General features: G+C 36.5%; 1 protein-coding gene across 1 annotated transcript; it reads right to left on the bottom strand.

The window, feature by feature from the left end:
- Nucleotides 1-532: 532 nt before the first annotated feature.
- dynlrb1 (dynein, light chain, roadblock-type 1) lies at nt 533-4,327 on the bottom strand. Its single transcript, XM_027144031.2, has 4 exons — nt 4,173-4,327; nt 3,169-3,244; nt 2,305-2,472; nt 533-934 (listed from the first exon to the last, which is right to left on the bottom strand). The coding sequence occupies exons 1-4, from the start codon at nt 4,173-4,175 to the stop codon at nt 891-893; spliced, it is 291 nt and encodes a 96-aa protein (XP_026999832.1). The 5' UTR covers nt 4,176-4,327; the 3' UTR covers nt 533-890.
- Between the last annotated feature and the right edge of the window lie 16,641 nt (nt 4,328-20,968).

Genomic DNA, 20,968 nt, shown 5'->3' with positions numbered 1-20,968 from the left:
GCTATAGTAATCCAACCATGAATATTGATCCTGTGGAGCGCCCAACAAACAGTTTTGGTGGAATTCTGCCATGACCTTTCAGACAACTTCACCTTAGGTTGAAAATTACTCCAGTCGGAAGTGGTTCATCCTTCATGGTGGCATGCAGACATTAGCCTGGATACCGTAGCTCTCAATAACACCACAAAGACTCTCTGTCCTGGCCATTATTATGCCAGCGACATGCACAAAAATTTGTCCTCTTTTGAACTCTGATATGTCTCCCATTAAATGTGGATTGCAATATTTTATGTACAGCTGTGAGATTAAACTTAATTCAACCTTCAAACTCAGCTCTTAATTATAGAATGTGAAATCAGTGCAGACTGGCCACCAAGTTGCACATATATAGGCATGAATCTTCCAACCACTATATTGGCAGGTGTTTCAGTTTCATTGTCCAACCCCTATAGGGACTTTTGCACTTGGACTTAAGAACTGTTGACTTAAGACTCAAAATGAGCGGCAATATACCAACATAACACATCAAATATTTCATCTTAACACAGGATTAAACACTGTGGTTTTATTGTTTAGGACAGACAGCGCAACATTATACATTTAGTTCCTATCTTTGTGGTGAGAAACTGAGCATTGGCATAAAGAGCGAATAAATGAACAAGTTAAGTGGATTAAACAATTTACAAAAAAAAATTAAATAAAAAATATACTGGAATGATAAGGAAATACAGAACATCCTAAACCTTACATGTTCAAGTTTAACAGAGACCATATTGCCTATTAGTGTGGGCTGTATGACATTATACACATATAGATACTACATAAAATGATTTTTTCTGAAGAAAAATTAAAAGATGTTTAAATAAAAGGCTATACAGAAAATAGCATTTTCACTCTGTGGGGTTCTGAATGACTATCAGGAAATAGTCCTTATCTGTGGAGAAAGAAGAAAGGAATTAGTTCAATGTAAGAGAAGTCATCCTTAGGTTCTGTGGTTATGTAATCTACTACTTCAGCCCTAGTTTTCTAGAATTGGTTACTGACAGCAGAAATATGAAACATTCTGCTACACCATTTCTACTGCAACAAATGTTCATGATAGGAAATCAAGGACCACAAATTCCATCTATCATGAGAAATGTTTTTGGTAGAGTTTCCTCTTATACAAACTTAACATTCTGCTGTCTGACTTAAAGCAGAGAAACAAAATGTTTTACTGTCATGCATCATAGCTTGTCTGTGCTCCAAACAGATAAAGCTGTGAATGTTTTCACTCTCAAAGATGAATGGATACATATTTTTAAATTACAGCAAGTTGTTTATCAAGGCAAGTGTCAATACGCACCTATTGCATGCAGTTCAAATCATTTCATTTACATTTTATAATGAGCTTAGGTACAGCTAAGAAAACAGCATGCCACCTATTATAAATCTCTTCATTGGTGTTGAAAGATTTTTCAATATACCCATTCAAAATAAATTTTGTGAAGGCAACAACTTATGGTTGCTTGTACCTTCATTAACAAAACCTCTACAGTTACTCAAATCGCAGTGTTCAGCAATAGGAAAAAAATAATTAAACTCCAGGACACTAATTTAAACAGGATATGCTAATGTTGGGTGTCTGATAATTATGTAATATTCTGAAAAATAATGGTATCTGAATAATTGTCTTCTCACCGTATAATGACACTTATATCCTGATCTATATATTACCTACTTGTACTACCAATAGACTTCCCCAAATTGCAGGAACCAGACCCAATCAAGAGGCAGGATTTCTGTAGAGTTTTTTGTTGTGTTCTCTCTTTGCCACCAATAACCCAGTGCGGAGTAAGATGTGATGCATGATGGGACTCGGCATGGTTATAAACTCTATAGTTAAAGCCACCTTTCTGGAATACAGCCCCATGTTACACTAATGAACTCATTATTCATTGTGAAGAGTCATTATCTGTGCCACAACAATTTGATTTTGACATGAATTGCTAGAATTCACCCACGTTGTATTTCTTCAATTCAACTGCTCTGTTGTAGTGCTTTTAATAATGCATCTTTATATTACTGTTTATGTTACATTAGATACTGTTTCCAGACCTGTAGAGAACATATTAATATGCATTACAGGTCTGGAGGCCTAGGTTATGATGGGGACATTCAGAATAACCTGACTGAAAATACTTATTAAAAACACTTAATGAACTCAATCAGAATCAAAATCACTAGGTACAACATTACAATAACATACAAGCAAAAACAAAAAAACAGCAACATACACTGACAAAGAAGAAAAGCATTTCCTACCTGGAGCAATCATAATTTCATTCTTCTTTGAGCGAACTCTGAGGAAAGTGAGGTCATTCTGTGGGTCAATATCCCTCACTGTACTCCGTGCTTTCATCACCAGCTGGTGGATGAGTCCTGCATACTGCACTGTACTTGAGTTATCCATAGTGGTTTTAATAGGAATGCCTTGTCGTGGGAGAGAGAGAGAGAGAGAGAGAAGCACAGAGGCATCTAAGAAGCTGGAGGGAAAAGCAGCACAACAATTATCGCTTTATTAAAATTTCATTGAAGTTTATCATGTGATGTTTTCCTGTCAGATCCCAGTAGCTAAAGAGAATCTTCCAAGACTGATAGTGTGTATAAGAAAGAGGGAGGAACAGAGAGAAGGGAAGCAGCAGTTTGATTCTTTTATAGCAAATATTTTTTTATTTATATCCAATGTTTGTACATTTTTAAATATAAATCACCATTGAGTAACAGATGACAGACTGCAGCGTGGGGAAGGCAGGGGTGTGGCGATCAGGGTCTGAACAACAGGGCCTAAAGTGTGTCTTAAACAAGTGATCTTCCAACAAGGTGAAATTTATTATGTTTTTTTTTTTGTTTGTTTGTTTCATAATGCAGTTGAACAGGTTACAAGGAAATTTAAGTTCATGGAACAACCGACAAACAATTCCTGTTCTCATGTGCTTTATAACTGAAATAGTCATTCCTGGCCAATCAAATTCATGCAGTCACCATCTCTATGATATAAAAGGTAAGAGTTATTTGTTATGTAGTATGTGTCATGAGGAACGGGGTGGTTTGTGTGCTACTAAACCACTGATGAATGTCAGCTGAATGTGAAAGAAATCACTAAAGCACTAGGAGTGAACTGATTACCCTCCGAGTTGACGATGATGATTCCTTGCACTCCTTTCTGACCCTGGATTCTCTTCAGTGTCTCCTCAACCTCAGCCTTCACACAAAGACACAACAGCCAATTGAAATAACTATCGACTGAACGCAGCTATATTTATAGAAAAACAATTAACATGACATGATTTTTTTTTCTCTCTCTCTAAGATAAATAAAACATAAAAGTTTGGTTTATCACACTGCTGTAACAGTGTCATATCAACATGTTTATATGACACTGTTACAGCAGCATGATGGTAAGGATACTACATCTGAGAAGGCAGATGTATATTTTAAGCAGAATATTCAGAATCAGGTTTATTGACAGGAACTGTAGGTTCTTCTACATGTACAGCAATTTTTCTTGGTGTGTTGCATACCTGAAGAAAGGTAATAAAAATTCATAATAATAATAATAATAATAATAATAGTAGTAGTAATGTGTATAAACAAAGATTTACAAAAAAAAAAAAGAAACTGGATGTAGACAAGAATAGAAACATGAATTGTACACTAATGGAGGATGTGCAAAGTGACCAGTGCAAATATACAATTAGAAATGTTACATATATTACAACTGAACAACTAACTGGGCTGATTAGAGCTGACAGTTAGCACTTTAGCAGTAGCACTGACAGCTATCGAGCCAAGTCTTACTTGTCTCATTATAGCTATCTAACAGGTTAAGGTTAGATAATAAAAACAAATCTAATTCATTTCTAAATAACGCAGATTAAATTTTAAAGTTAAAGTTAATTTACGTCAGCGACTGTCAAGATTGCTAGTGCTATCATGCTAACAAGCTAAGTGGCTAGCTAGCAACTGAATCCCATTCTATGGCAACGCCCTGTAACAGCTAAGAGAAGCTACTACAGCTAGCAAATACTAGCTTACAAAAGAGATATTTGATAGCTGGCTAACATATATTGGCACATTCATTCACTTATTCGTACAAATAACGTACCATAATATAGCACTAAAGCACTTACCATTGTTAGTTATGAGTGTTTGTAAGCTAGTGTTTATGTCAATCAAACCGCTAGCATAGCATCGCATTAGCTGTGCTCTGATTTGTTGCTGATTGTGAGTTTGCTGTAACTTTTAAGCGCAGCGTTCTCTCAGCGCCACCTGCTGGTGTGGAGGAGAACTACTGCAATAAATACAAAAATAAATACACCCTCACGACAGGGAGCTGTTTAACAAGAAAAATACATTTTATACACGACATCTGTAAAAAGTTTTCGCTCAATTATTAATTATTTCACTTTATTTATGAGATTTTATAACATGAATCATAATTTTAAAAGTGTATCATAACCTTTTCCTCCTGAAAGAAAGAAAGAAAGAAAGAAAGAAAGAAAGAAAGAAAGAAAGAAAGAAAGAAAGAAAGAAAGAAAGAAAGAAAGAAAACGAGGAATCTGCTTTGCTTCCATAAAACCCATGAACACCATCTAATTATAAAAAACATGTTGAGGAAGTTTATTTAACTAAAATAAATGTAATAAAGGTAAACTGTATTATTTATGCATTAAGTACAATTCTGGGTAATTGTAAACATTGGTTATAAATAGAACACAAAGTATATTATATTATATTATATTATATTATATTATATTATATTATATTATATTATATTTTTTATATACAGTGGTGTGAAAAATTGTTGGCGTCCTTCCTGATTTTTTTTTTTTTGCATGTTTGTCACATTTTAATGTTTCAGATCATCAAACAAATTTAATTGTTAGTCAGAGATATCACAAATAAACACAGCATGCAGTTTTTAAATTAAGGTTTTTATTATTAATGGAAAAAAAATCTAACCCCACATGGCTCTGTGTGAAAAAGTATTTCCCCTCCTGTAAAAACATATCTGTGGTTTAACTGTTGTGTTTTTTGTGAGTTCAATTTCTCTAGCAACTCCCAGGCCAGATTACTGCCACACCGGTTCGCAATCATAAAATCACTTAAATAAGACCTGTCTGACAAAATGAAGTAGACCAAAAGATCCTCAAAAGCTACCCATCATGCCGAGATCCAAAGAAATTCAGGAACAAATGAGAAAGAAAGTAATCGAGATCAGTCTGGAAAAGGTTATAAAGCCATTTCTAACACTTTGGGACTCCAGAGAACCACAATGAGAGTCATTATCAACAAATGGTAAAAAAAAAGGAACAGTGGTGAACCTTCACAGGAGTGGCAGGCTGACCAAAATTACCACAAGGGCGCAGCGACAACTTACCCAAGACGTCACTAAAGAGCCCACAACAACATCCAAAGAACTGCAGGCAGTGTTCATTACTCCACCATAAGAAAGAGACTGGGCAAAAATGGCCTGCATCAACTTGGAGTTTCAAGACAAAAACCACTGTTGAGCAAAAAGAACATAAAGGCTCATCTCAGTTTTGCCAGAAAACCGCTTGATGATCCCCAAGACTTTTGGGAAAGTACTCTGTGGACTGACGAGACAAATGTTGAACTTTTTGGAAGGTGTCCCATTACATCTGGTGTAAAAGTAACACTGCATTTCAGAAAAAGAACATCATACCAACAGTAAAATATGGTGGCGGTAGTGTGATGCTCTGGGGCTGGTTTGCTACTTCAGGACCTGGAAGACTTGCTGTGATAAATGGAACCATGAATTTTGCTGTCTACCAAAAAATCCTGAAGGACAATGTTCGGCGATCTGTTCGTGGCCTCAAGCTGAAGCGAACATGGGTTCTGCAGCAGGACAATTATCCAATTTGTCTGAACGGCTGAAGAAAAACTAAATGAAGACTTTGGAGTGGCCTAGTCAAAGTCTTGACCTGAATCCTATTGAGATGCTGTGGCATGACCTTAAAGGCGGTTCATGCTCGAAAACCCTCCAATGTGGCCGAATTACAATAATTCTGCAAAAATGAGTTGACCCAAATTACTCGACAGCGCTGTAACAGACTCATTGCAAGTTATCGCAAACACTTGATTGTAGTTCTTGGTGATAAGGGCGGCCCAACCAGTTGTTAGGTTTAGGGGACGAGCACTTTTTACACAGGTCCATGTGGGGTTGGATTTTGTTTTCGCTTAATAATAAAAACCTTCCTTTAAAAAATTGCATGTTGTGTTTACTTGTGTTATCTTTGACTAATATTTAAATTTGTTTGATAATATGAAACAATTAAAGTGTGACACATGCAAAAAATAAAAAAATCAGTAAGGGGCAAACACTTTCACACCACTGTATACTTAATGCATTACTTTTATTGTAATGTTTACTCTCACTTCCTCTTTTGGCTAGATACTTCTGCTTATCTATAGTCACACACACCTTTAAATCTTAGAATTTAGAAACTGATAAAGAAACTGATTCTAGTTTCTGCATTAGTTTTGCTAGATCAGCAGCAGCAAGACTGTCTCAATCCACTCATCAGTTCCATATGGAAACTTGCACCATTATACACACAGTTTACATATGAATGGAGGAGGAAGTGCTCTGGGCTTTAGGCTCACTGAAAAAACAACTTCAACAGCTGTCACTCTGTTTATGCAAAAAGCCTTTTTAGCTTATTCTCTTTAAACATAAACTATGAAATAAACCCAGAGACATTTAAAAAGCCAAGAAAGCTGTGAATTGTAGATTTCTGAGAGTGAAGCCATGTTACTTCCATAAAAAAGGGCAAATTTCATGTAAAGCTTATCTGTCTCCCACATATTCAGCATCTTCATCCTGGCCATTTTCATCATCCTAACAATGAGGTACACTTTTTATATAAACCCCCACCCTCACCCATTTGGTTCAACATAGAGTACATTATCATCTCCCAGACTAAAGAATCAAAGGACACTGAGACACAAATAAATTTGATCATTAGCAAATATTGGTAAAAAAAAAAAAAAAAATCACAGTCAAATAGGGAATTTCTGCTATGCAATGATATAGAAATGGCCAAAATTTAGGACAAAACTGAGCTCATGTCGTACATTCAAATAGCAAGAAGAGCTAATCGAAAAAAGGCAAACAAGCTCTGATTTGTTCCATTCTTTTCTCTCTGTGCAGATTTTATATTTATTTGCCTTGTTTTATAAATATTCACACAGTCACTCAGTTTTTCTTCTGATTAGAGTAATGCTGTTACGTTCAGTAATATTTTACACTTTGTTGTTTTTTTCTTTGATCCAGGCAGAATGAAACCATCCAAACGTTTTCATACTACACAGCTTTCACGGCAACCAAGAATCATTAGTTAGTGGAAATATTGAGCAAGAAAATACCTGTCCTCTTCTTGGGACTGTTTTGTCCCATAAGCACTTATCCATGTGCTTACAGACACCAGATGTTTTCATGACTTATTCATATGTACTAAAAGAAATACATTCTCTCTCTCATTCTGTATGTCTCTCTCTAGGTTCATCACACCTGTAAACCTGCCATTAACTGAATTGGTGACCATAAATGGCTGTAGGTGTGTATGAATGTGAATTTGTGTGTGGAAGGTGAATTCCATTGGATTGGCATTGCATCAAGGGTTAAGCTTAGTGTTCCTCGGATATGACCCTGACCAGGGTACGCTCTAAAAAATCAATAAATGAGTTAGTAAATTATCACAATAATAAATAGCTGTAATACACTGATAAACTCTCTGAATATAATTTAAATCATTCTTTGAGTTGGACATACAAAAAATTACAACATCACCACACAAACGATGCTTGCTCCTGAGAACTCTGCTTTTCCAACCACACTTGGTTACAAGAAACCACCAGACCTTTTCCTGGAAAACTCTGGCTAATTTTTCTGAATAACTATCTAACAAAAGTTAATGAAATCGCGACTTTGACTTAAACGTAATCGTTCTAAACAACCTCAGGCTGCAGTTTTCTGAAAACTGTTGCAGCCATTCTGCGGTGTGTTAGCTAGCTAAGTACATAAACATTAAATGGTGCCTGTTATTCATCCTGAATTTGTAGAATCAAACCGGTTAGCTAACACATAACTGCTATCTAAACTTGGACAAAGGAGAAATTCCAGTTTTAACACTGTGCAGTATACACATGTGGACAAAATTGTTGGTACCCTTCGGTCAATGAAAGAAAAACTCACAATGGTCACAGAAAAAAAACTTTAATCTGACAAAAGTAATAATAAATAAAAATTCTATGAATGTAAACCAATGAAAGTCAGACATTGCTTTTCAACCATGCTTCAACGGAATTATTTTAAAAAATAAACTCATGGAACAGGCCTAGACAAAAATGATGGTACCCCTAGAAAAGACTGAAAATAATGTGACGAAAAGGACATGTTAATTCAAGGTGTGTCCACTAATTAGCATCACAGGTGTCTACAACCTTGTAGGAAGGAAGCGAAAGAAAAGAGTTGTCTCAGGAGATTAGAAAGAAAATTATAGACAAGCATGATGAAGGTAAAGGCTATAAGACCATATAAGGCTATATAGTCCTGTGACTAGAGTTGCACATATTATTCAGAAATTTAAGATCCATGGGACTGTAGCCAACCTCCCTGGACATGGCAGCAGGAGGAAAATTGACGACAAACAAAAGAGACTGATAATCCGAATGGTAACAAAAGAGCCCAGAAAGACTTCTAAATAGATCCAAGGTGAACTTCGTGCTCAAGGAACATCAGTGTCAGATCGCACCATCAGTCGTTGTTTGAGCCAAAATGAACTACATGGGAGACGACCAAGGAGGACACCATTGTTGAAAACAAATAAAAAAAAAAGCTAGAGTGGAATATGCCAAACTACATGTTGACAAGCCACAAAGCTTCTGGGAGAATTTCCTATGGACAGATGAGACAAAAATGGAACTTTTTGCCAAGGCACATCAGCTCTATGTTCACAGACGGAAAAATGAAGCATATCAAGAAAAGAACACTGTCCCTACTGTGAAACATGGAGGAGGCTCTGGGTCTGCTTTGCTGCATCTAGCACAGGGTGTCTTGAATCTGTGAAATGAAATCTGAAGACTATCAAGGGATTCTAGAGAGAAATGTGCTGGCCAGTGTCAGAAAACTTGGTCTCAGTCGCAGGTCATGGGTCTTGCAACAGGACAATGACCCAGAACAAACAGCTAAAAACACCCAAGAATGGCTAAGAGGAAAACATTGGACTATTCTAAAGTGGTCTTCTATGAGCCCTGACCTCAATCCTATTGAAACATGCTGTCTGGAAAAGACACTCTTCAAACTGGAAACAACTGGAGCAGTTTGCTCATGAGGAGTGGGCCAAAATACTTGCTGAGAGGTGCAGAAGTCTCACTGACAGTTACAGGAATCGTCTGATTGCAGTGATTGCCTCAAAAGGTTGTGCAGCAAAATATTAAGTTAGGGGTACCATCATTTTTGTCTAGGCCTGTTCCATGAGTTTATTTTTTTTTAAATAATTCCGTTGAAGCATGGTTGAAAAGCAATGTCTGACTTTCATTGGTTTACATTCATAGAATTTTTATTTATTATTACTTTTGTCAGATTAAAGTTTTTTTTCTGTGACCATTGTGAGTTTTTCTTTCATTGACCGAAGGGTACCAACAATTTTGTCCACGAGTTTTTAATCTGGCCTTCCTGTGTTTGTGTCATTGTCATTTGTCACATGTTTTGAAAAACTAATCTCTGGCCAGTGTATCTGCTTGCTAGACTTGCTATTGTTCAATTCAAGTTTTCAATTCAATTTAAGTTTATTTGTATAGCGCTTTTTACAATAGACATTGTCTCAAAGCAGCTTTACAGAACATAAACATAGAGCAGAAGGTAGACATAATTAATGATAAAGGAAATAACGAATAATAAAATAAATAAGAATTAACAGAATAAAAATTCTAGGTTATTATTAGATGCATATAGTTCACAGTGTGTATGTATTTATTCCCCTATGAGCAAGTCTGTGGTGACTCAGGCAGCAGTGGCAAGATAAAACTCCCTTAAATTGGTAAAGGAAGAAACCTTGAGAGGATCCGGACTCAAGGGGGAACCTGGGGTGTGATTGTAATATACAGTCAGTTAAATGTTGTATTGGTGTAAGGATCATGGACTTCGGATCTCCTTAGTATCACAGAGTCTAACTGGAGATGTCTCAGGATTCTTAGAGTCGGCCTCGGCTCAGTGGATGTCCAAAGGCTTCGTCCCACAGAGGACGTTGGGAGCTGGTACAATGTCTGGATGCCTCGGGATGGGTACAAAGAGAGAAGCAGTGGAGAGGGATTAACATATCTGCTGTTCATAAATATGTGCAGGTCTGATGTACTAGTGCATGATATTATAGGATGTATTATGTGTACTTCTGACTAAAGAGATGAGTTTTTAATCTACATTTAAACTGGGAAAGTGTGTCTGAGCCCCGAACACTATCAGAAAGACAATTCCAAAGTTTGGGAGCTAAATACGAAAACGCTCTACCACCTTTAGTAGACTTGGATATTCTGGGAACTACCAGAAGTCCTGAGTTTTGTGATCTCAGAGAGCATGAAGGTCTGTAACATGTTAGAAGACTAGTTAGATACATAGGAGCTAAACCATTAAGATCCTTGTACGTAAGTAGCAGCAGTTTGTAATCAATTCTAAGCTTAACAGGTAGCCAGTGTAGAGATGATAAAATTGGGGTTATATGATCATACTTTCTTGTCCTATTGAGAACTCTGGCAGCTGCATTTTGGACTAACTGTAACCTATTTATTAAAGATGCAGGACAACCACCTAGTAATGCATTACAATAGTCCAGTCTAGAGGTCATGAATGCATGCACTAGCTTCTCAGCATCAGATGCAGACAGGATGTTTCTCAGCTTGGCAATATTTCTAAGGTGGAAGAAGGCTGTTTTGGTAGTATCGGCGATATGATTTTTAAAAGACAAGTTGCTGTTTAATATAACACAGAGGTCTTTCACTGTCGAGCTACTAGTAACAGTACATCCCTCTAAATGGGAGTTAAGTTGTGAGAGTTTCTGTGCACTGGTTTTTGGACCTATGAGTAGTATTTCTGTCTTATCGGAGTTTAACAGTAGAAAGTTGCAGCTCGTCCAGTCTTTTATCTCTCTAAGGCATTGAGTTAATTTGGACATTGTGGCTATTTCAGCTGGTTTTGATGATATATAACTGTGTCTCATCAGCATAACAATGGAAACTAATCCCATGTCTTCTAATAATGTTCCCTAATGGAAGCATATACATAGAGAAAAGCAGAGGTCCGAGAACTGATCCTTGAGGGACCCCATAATTAACTGGTAATAAACTGGAGGATTCACCATTTAATTCTACAAAATGGTATCGCTCTGACAGGTAGGATCTAAACGAGTTTAAAGCCTGTCCATGAATACCTGTGTAATTTTGTAAGCGATCTAGAAGAATGTTGTGGTCTATAGTGTCAAATGCAGCACTAAGGTCAAGTAGAACTAATAGTGACATACAGTCTTGCTCCGAAGCTAAGAACAAGTCGTTTGTGACTTTCACAAGTGCAGTTTCTGTGCTATGATGGGGCCTGAAACCTGACTGAAACTCTTCAAGGATGTTGCTCTGCTGTAAGAAGGAGCACAACCTTTTCAAGTATTTTAGACATAAACAGAAGATGTGAGATAGGTAACTGTAATTTGATAGTTCATTAGGATCTAAGTTAGGTTTTTTGATGAGTGGCCTAATAACTGCCAACTTAAAAGACTTTGGGACGTAACCTAAAGATAACGAGGAGTTAATGATATTAAGAAGAGGCTCACCAGCTTTATGTAACACTTCGTTCAGTAGTTTAGTTGGGATGGGGTCTAGTGAACATGTTGTTGATTTAGCTGTAGTAATAAGTTTATCTAACTCTTCCTGTCCTGTACTTGTAAAGCTGTGTAAAGCCTTAGGTGAGATTGTGTCACTGGTTGCTCTCATATGTTGAGCGTCACCTATTTTATTCCTGATACTTTCGATTTTATCAGTGAAGAATCTCATAAAATCCTCACTACTGAACTGTGATGGATTAGTCTGTTCAGAAAACCTGGTGTGTCCTGCGGCCCTGTCTGTCTCACCGCTGTGTTGCTGTCTGACAGGATGTAGGAGAGCGTGTGTGCTGGTACTGAGCTCACTGTATGGTGGTGTATAACTAGTTTCAAAACCCGTGTGCACATGGTAGTACAGTAGCATGTAAGCAGATATCATTTCAACTCTGGAAAAGCAGATCAAGTTTTGAATCTACTCATTACCCCAGTTATTGATCTGTAAGACACGTTGTTGACATCATGACCATTTGGGTGAACATAGCTTATTGACCACTTGATCAGAGACTTTAAAGTTAGTAAAAAATAGTTTTCATTATCTGATTGTTACTTTTTGTTTTAACTAATGTAATCACCATGAGACAAGATCTTAAACTATGGAAAACCATAGTGAGTAAGTGGTGAGTGATTCATCCTGCATACTGTAGGTTCTTTTTTTTGGTGTGTGGTTTAGACTAAGGGTTATGATTGCACTGACTTGGTTGTAATTAAATACACTCAAATTTGCTTGCCATTGTACTAAGTGTAGTTCTTCAGGTGCACTTGAAATTTGTTGATTATTTGGTAAAGTATTATTATTTTTATTAACTTACATTATTAGACTTTTTATTTGTATGCTGATATACACATTGGTGTTCACATTTTATTCAAGTTAATTCAAGTCTTGCCAACTCTCAGTTGCTTATTACAGGGTTACTATAAGATTTCACTAGATTGTAGCCTATAGAATACTTATTCTATAGGCTACAATCTAGTGAAATCTTATAGTTTTGTATTCCTCACACATTAAAACATAAGAGGCACTTATGGTTTTGTGTTTGTTTTGTGTTGTCCGTTCCAGGTGTCAGGAAGTTCAGTCCATGTGGACATCACTCTAAACCAATCCAGATGTCATTTTCTGTCTCTTTGGGCTTCATTCAGTTGTGCTAGGTTTTCACTGGGAGACATGATTGAGATGTAATTAATTCTGGTTTTGATTAGTTGTAGACTTTGAACTGAGATTGTCTTTGCCCCATTTGGATTCTGTTAATGAATAGTACTGTTTTTTTTTTATATTGGTAACAATGGGAGACTGTTACCGTTACCCTAACCCTAACTCAGAGACCATTTGATGACTTCGAAAGGAAGGAATTAGTGTTGGGTCTGTGGGGAACCTATAAATTGTGCAGATCCATTAGTTCCTCAGGAGCTCTTGGTTGCTTAGTTCTACTAGACTTAGTTCTACTAAACTGTTGTAGACATTATTAATGACATTTACATTATTTAATGTTTAGTGTCACCCAAATAAGAATGTGTTCCCTACTGAGTCTGGTTCCTCTCAAGGCTTCTTCCTCATATCATATCACTTTTTCCTTGCCACCATCGCTTCAGGCTTGCTCATTATGGATGTTCATTATGGATATAATCAGATGTTAGAAATATACAGTAACTTAACTTTAAACTTTAAACATTTTATTCAATTAATTTTTGCATTACTGGAAAGCAAAAAGGTCAGAAACACTCTCACAAACCATGTAAACAACAAATGTAAGACAAACTGTATACAGTACATCACCATTAAGGATGTGATACTATAGCAATATAATGTAACTATCATAGGTTCAGCCTGGTACTTGTAACAAGTCTGTCTGTGTTTTCCCTTGTGTCTGTCTGTTGTCATTCCCTGATGCTGACCCCGCCCACCTATTTGTTACCACGGACATTTAATTGCATTCAATCTCTTCCCCAGGTGTTTTGTCTTAGTCCTTGTCTGTCTCCGTCTTGTGATTGGTTCTCGTTCACTATATGTACTCTGTTTTGTTCACTTCCCGGTTGTGAGTCGTTGTTTAATATGTAGTATGTTGTCTGTTTATGTCTCTGTTCCTGTTCCCTGTCCTGCTCAGTGTTCTGATCTGTTTTGCCTGCTTGTTCATTGTTTGTTTCCTGTTCTTGCGTATTAAAATAGTAACTGCATATGGATCCGCATTCGCCTGTGTCAATCCGTGACAGTACTGTACTCATAACACATCAGTTTGAAACATTCTCAAATAAAATGCTTTACTACAATGGTTTCCACAAAAATATATATTTAAAAATTAAGCTGTTTATCATAAAGTGAATTTTTAACAAAATTACAATCCAAATGTACAATTGTCACTCAATATATATAAATATATCATAACTGGATTTCCTCCACAATGTGTGTTTTTGCTAAGTACTGACTCCTCTTCTAATAAGCAGAAACACCAACTCCGCTTCTATTAAGTGGAATTAAAACAATGCTGTTTATAAAAATAAGTAATTTGTAAGACCAACAATTCTAAACAATACAATAATAAAAGCAAGCATCACAAAACACAAAATTGCTACCAAAAATGAGAAACTTGGTGAAAACACGTATATACTATTCATTCATTTTCTACCGCTTATCCGAACTACCTCGGGTCACGGGGAGCCTGTGCCTATCTCAGGTGTCATCGGGCATCAAGGCAGGATACACCCTGGACAGAGTGCCAACCCATCGCAGGGCACACACACACTCTCATTCACTCATGCAATCACACACTATGGACAATTTTCCAGAGATGCCAATCAACCTACCATGCATGTGTTTTGGGAGGAACCCGGAGTACCCGGAGGAAACCCCAGAGGCACGGGAAGAACATGCAAACTACACACACACAAGGCGGAGGCAGGAATCGAACCCCCAACCCTGGAGGTGTGAGGCGAACATGCTAACCACTAAGCCACTGTGCCCCCCAAGTATATACTATTGAAGAGCTAAATGTTGTATTGTCTGTGGTGATGGATTATGAAGATGTCCTAAGTGAGTTGCAGTAAACTATTTGGTCTTGTTTATATCAGCAATGTGACAGAAATTAGAGATACAAATTTGTGAAAAAACATATTATGTACAGTCTCCTCGTGTTAGGCACATGTATGGTACACAAAGGGTTAAATGACTTGCATTTAACTTGCATAAAGTGGCCCCAATCTCTCTCACACACACAGACACACAGACACACACACACACACACACAGACACACACACACACACACACACACACACACACAGACACACACACACACACACACACACACACACACACACACACACACACACACACACACACACAGAGCTCTCTGCCAATTTTGTTTATCTTTTTTGACCCTCTTTATCTTTTTAAGAGTTGAATAACCTTTTACTGAAATACCATCATGAGGAACCAGTGGTTGTGTTGCTAGGGTTGCTATAACACAAATGACTGTAATACTACTTGTGCTATATTTTTATGAAATGTTTAATTATGACATGTCTAGGTACAGTGTATCTTCACAACATACTGTATATAATTAGTAATTATTGTAATTGTTATATGTAACTAGGATAAACTATAATATGATATATATAATATAGTTTTAGGTTGGATTGTCCAGAAAATATTTTTAATGTAATATAGTTTATCTAAACATCAGCCAAAAATGGGTTTTTAACACTAATCTATACAGTGTGCTTTACAGTAATGCATGTGTATTGACATCTGTTAACCTAAATGTAAAAGTGCATTAAAATGTTGTCATATAAGTTTTAAAATAAAAAAACGATAGATTTGTAATGTTGAATAAATGTCATATTTTCTTACATCTTCTAATGATTTACAGCTCAGCAAATGTTAAAGTTTGGGTCAATAGTAAAGAGCTTCCTTTGCAACTGTGTTTTTGGTTTTCTGTTTAATGTGTAATCTGGCAAAAGCACATCATTTTTCTGATGGAGGATGGGGCAAGACAATCAATATTTAAAAACCAATAAAAATGGAGCCATTGGAGGTATTTTAGCAAAGTTATGATGAAATATCATCATATCATAAGCATTTGTGTGTGTGTGTGTGTGTGTGTGTGTGTGTGTGTGTGTGTGTGTGTGTGTGTGTGTGTGTGTGTGTGTGTGTGTGTGTGTGTGTGTGTGTGTGTGTGTGTGTGTGTGTGTGTGTGTGTGTGTGTGTGTGTGTGTGTGTGTGTGTGTGTGTGTGGTGTGTGGGTGTGGGGTGTGTGTGGGTGTGTGTGGGTGTGTGTGTGTGTGTGGGGTGTGTGTGTGGTGTGTGGGTGTGTGTGTGTGTGGTGTGTGGGTGTGGGGTGTGTGTGGGTGTGTGTGTGTATGGGTGTGTGTATGCTGTGGTTAAATTCTGTTTAGCTACAGTATGTGTTTTTTAGTGTCTGAGATCATAATAAAGCCTAGTAATCATTAAAGAAAACTTTGCAAAGAAAACAATATCAATTCAAATTCAGTTCAATTTATTTGTATAGTGCTTTTAACAATAAACATTGTCTCAAATCAGCTTTACAGAAGTATAGAAACAGAAGAGAAAAAATATCAGATAGGTAACAGTATTGGCTGACACTAAAGGCTTCAGGATGTGTTCCTTTCTGTGCCTGGTTCCCCACAAGGTTTCTCCTCATATCATCTCAGGGAGTTTTTCCTTGCAGTCGTCACCTCAGACTTGATCATAAATGTTAGAGATATATAGTATTTTAAATTTTAAATTAATATTTTTAAAATAAATTTAAACTTTAAATGTATGTATTTGTTTATATATTTGTATTCTTATGTTTCTTCTTATTATAATTATTATATATTTTTTCACTTCTGTTTCTATACTTCTGTAAAGCTCCTTTGAGGCAGTATGAATTGTTAGAAGCACTATACAAATAAATTGAATTGAATAGTTTCAGTATTGAAACCAAAAAGCATAAAATCATCAACTACATGATATTTTAGAAAACAAAATGTCATCATAATCATTCATTCATTCATTCATCTTCTGCCGCTTATCCGAACTTCTCGGGTCACGGGGAGCCTGTGCCTATCTCAGGCGTCATCGGGCATCGAGGCAGGATACACCCTGGACGGAGTGCCAACCCATCACAGGGCACACACACTCACACACTACGGACAATTTTCCAGAGATGCCAATCAACCTACCATGCATGTCTTTGGACCGGGGGAGGAAACCGGAGTACCCGGAGGAAACCCCCGAGGCACGGGGAGAGCATGCAAACTCCACACACACAAGGCGGAGGTGGGAATCGAACCCCCGACCCTGGAGGTGTGAGGCGAACGTGCTAAACACTAAGCCACCGTGCCCCCCCCCCCCCCTCATCATAATCATAATAATAATTCAAAAAAATCAATGCATGCTTCGTTTACTCCACTGTTGTCTGTGTACTTAGGTTAAGACTGTAACAATATGCTATCAGTTTAAGGATGCTTTTGAAAAGTTAATTGTCACTTGGTGGAATAACTGCCTTCAACAGTTGTTTCATGGACCAGCTCGGCTTTGTTCATTATCAATATATCTACTTTGGGAACAATACCCTGAGACTCTTTGGCAAAAGATTTTTCCCCACTTACTATAAATGTCCTTAAGATCATGAACAAAAACATTGAATCAGGTGTGTTAAATCCTTGAATGTTTGTCTCATCTTAATTTTACATTTGCTTCCATTCTCATGTGGAAATAGCAAAGGTAATTCAGTTAATCTAATCTAACTGATGCATGTTTTATAGTTTGTTCTTGCAATTACAGGAAGAGACAAGGCTGATCAAATAATGTAGCCAGTCTGCTCTTTTGGCCAATTACATAGAGGTTGACTCCTTTATCTCTTCAATGAATGTCAGGCTAATTCATTTTGAGTAACTTCTGCACTGCAGAATGGGCATATGGCCTGAGTACAGCACAAATCAGCCACAGGAAGGAAATTATATGTTGAGATAAGCATCATGTGATTTTTCTTCTGTTTGTTTTAAATCAGCCATAGTGCTCTTCCCATAACACACGCACAAATCCTCAAAGGCGACATCATGCCAGAATCGACACATTCAAAATAACTTTGGAAAAACCCAATGTGATTTCACTTGGATATTATACCACATATAGTTAGATATCGTATCATATATGTTTGGTTACGAAACTGACTGTACGACCTAGAACATATTAAACCCTAGATATCCCATTTACCTTTCAGAAAATCACCTTCATTTTTTTTCTTGGAATGCTGCAAGAAAGTAGGACGAATGATGAATACCATTGAAATGGAATACTTTTACTGAATTGCATTTACAATAAGAACAATCATTTTAAATGAGAAAAAAAAGAAATTTGTACTTTTTGTTTTACTAGACATTTTTTTTTATTAATTCAGAGTACTTATTAGAAATCTTGAAGACATCCTTTCTCATCCAGCCAATTAATGTATGCTATATGTTAATTAAACTGGCATCTATGGATTTTACTGACATTTCAACTTAAAGCATCAGATTCATCACTGTAGAAACAATATATCAAGAATCATGCCAATTCAACATGTGCAATGTTCTACTCATGCCGCACAATGTAATTAACACTATAGCTTATTGTTTGTGTGCATCTATATATGGATAAGCAACTGGATGTAGGGTTGGACTTCAGGATGAATACCCGTGGCCATAACTCATTAAAACGCATCAATAAAATAAGATGTCTCTTTTGACTCCCTCAAAGGATTGAACTGTTAACAATAAAAATGTAACATGTGTGTGTGTGTGTGTGTGAGAGAGAGAGAGAGAGAGAGAGAGAGAGAGAGAGAGAGAGAGAGAGAGAGAGAGAGAGAGAGAGAGAGAGAGAGAGAGAGAGATCGGTGCCTCTTTATGCAAGTTAAATGCAAGTTGTGGCCTAATGGTTAGAGAGTCTGTTTCGTAACCCAAAGTTTGTGGGTTTGAGTCTCGTGCCGGCCACAACTGAGGTGCCCTTGAGCAATACGCAGCATAAATGGCTGCCCACTGCTCAGGGTGTGTGTTCACGGTGTGTGTGTTTGTGTTCACTGCTGTGTGTGTGCACTTTGGGTGGGTTAAATGCAGAGAACAAATTCTGAGTAAGGGTCACCATACTTAGCCGTATGTCATGTCACATAAATATTTGTGCAGGTGATCAACAAGTAGACAAAATTTAAAACATTGCAAATACAGAATAATACTTGAAAATAAAGCGTGACAATAAACTATAAGTAAAATGTCTCCCATTTGAAAATTCATAAAGGGGTCATGTCTCTACAATACTTCAATTCAATTCAAGTATTTATATAACGGTTTTAACAATGGACTTTGTGACAAAGCAGCTTTACAGTAATCCAGATTTAGTTTTAAAATGTATCCCTAATAAGCAAACCAGAGTGTGATTATAAGTCATTACACCTTTACAACTGTATAGTATATAATTAAACAGTTCTATGTGTTTTCAGTATAAGCATTGCTTCTGATCTTCTAGACTTAACTATGGGGAGTATACGGAGGTAACATTACCTGAGGGAGTACACAAACACTTAGTCAAAATTAATGAACCTTATTTCCAAAATATGCATATGCGTTATTTAGAAGAGGTAGTCAGATCTCTCACAAGTATAAAAAATTGTATACTGATATTCAATTCTTGTATTCTGGTCCAGTGTCCATATCTTCCTATGTTTTCACTACATAGACAGTTGGTCAATCAGTGACAGGCTACCAGTAATTGATCTGATTGCCTTTGTCATCTGGATACTGTTTGGCATGGTTGACACAATTCGAAACAAGGATTTCATGTCACCTTTAAACTGCAAACGGGTTTTGTGACCCAAAGGCAATCAAGATAAGCTAAGAAATGTAAAAACAACTGAGAGATATAAAAGAAAAAGAAACAATTACATGTATTAACTTTATATAAAATACACCATTGACTCTAACAGGCAGCATAAAAATCAGGATTCGGGGTCCTTCCGAATAGAGCACTTGGAAAAAACAGGTCAATTGATCTATTTGGACAGAGTTGTTAGCACCAAGATTTTGGATGCTTATGGCATGTCAGATTGAATGATCAGAAAAATATGAATCTATGAGAGTTTTAAAGAACCTGGTTAAATGCATATCCACACTGTCTTTCAAGCAGCTATAATTACCAGAGCATTCGTAATCAGGACAGCCCTCATTGGGTGAACCACTGACAGGACATGAGAAAGAAAAACACAAAGACAGGATATTTGTGGTGAGTTAGTAAAGGATAAGATGGCGAGGGAGGAAGGAATAAAAAGTAGTTTGGACAAGATAACTGAATAACATATTTTAATTGTGATCCAACAAAACAGTCTTTATGGACTTCTATACTAAATAAATGTGACTGTATATATTTTGCTCTTGTAAATGTTAACAATCTTACATCTATATGATAGTTTAGGATTTGGCCAAATGAGGTTTTAGGTTTTACCAAATGAGGATGGGTTGTCTTTCTGATTCTGGTTCCTCTCAAGGTTTCTTCCTCATAAAATCTCAGGGAGGTTTTCCTTGCTGTGTGTGTGTGTGTTATATATATATATATATATATATATATATATATATATATATATATATATATATATATATATATATATATATAATGTGAGTATATATATATATATATATATATATATATATTAGTTATATATATATATATATATATATATATATATATATATATATATAAATTTTAAATTTTAATTCTATATATTCATTTATTTATTTGTATCCTTATTTTTTCTTATTATTATTATATATTTATTTCTTTTCTTTCTCCTGTTTCCATACTCCTGCAAAGCTGCTTTGAGACAATGGGAATTGTCACAAATAAATTGAATTTTACATTGAAGGTCTTTTGTTCCAAATATACTGTATACAACACGCAATCCAGGCGTCCCACAAACAACATTTGTCGAGTTGTTGATGAAGAAGGAAAGAGCGGTACTGAGGCATGGGCAGGTTTTAGCTAAACTGACTCATGGAGGAAAGTTTTACTTCAGAGTAC

Source organism: Tachysurus fulvidraco, chromosome 2, assembly GCF_022655615.1.
Source record: "Tachysurus fulvidraco isolate hzauxx_2018 chromosome 2, HZAU_PFXX_2.0, whole genome shotgun sequence".
Taxonomy (NCBI): domain Eukaryota; kingdom Metazoa; phylum Chordata; class Actinopteri; order Siluriformes; family Bagridae; genus Tachysurus; species Tachysurus fulvidraco.
This window is presented reverse-complemented; position numbering and strand designations above follow the sequence as displayed.

What these genes read in the sequence shown, in the direction of transcription:
- dynlrb1 (XM_027144031.2), bottom strand. An exon ending in CATCATCGTCAACTCGGAGG is followed by an intron (nt 2,473 to 3,168) that starts GTAATCAGTTCA and finishes TCCCACGACAAG; the next exon opens with GCATTCCTATTAAAACCACT. An exon ending in TGAAATTATGATTGCTCCAG is followed by an intron (nt 935 to 2,304) that starts GTAGGAAATGCT and finishes CTTTCTCCACAG; the next exon opens with ATAAGGACTATTTCCTGATA.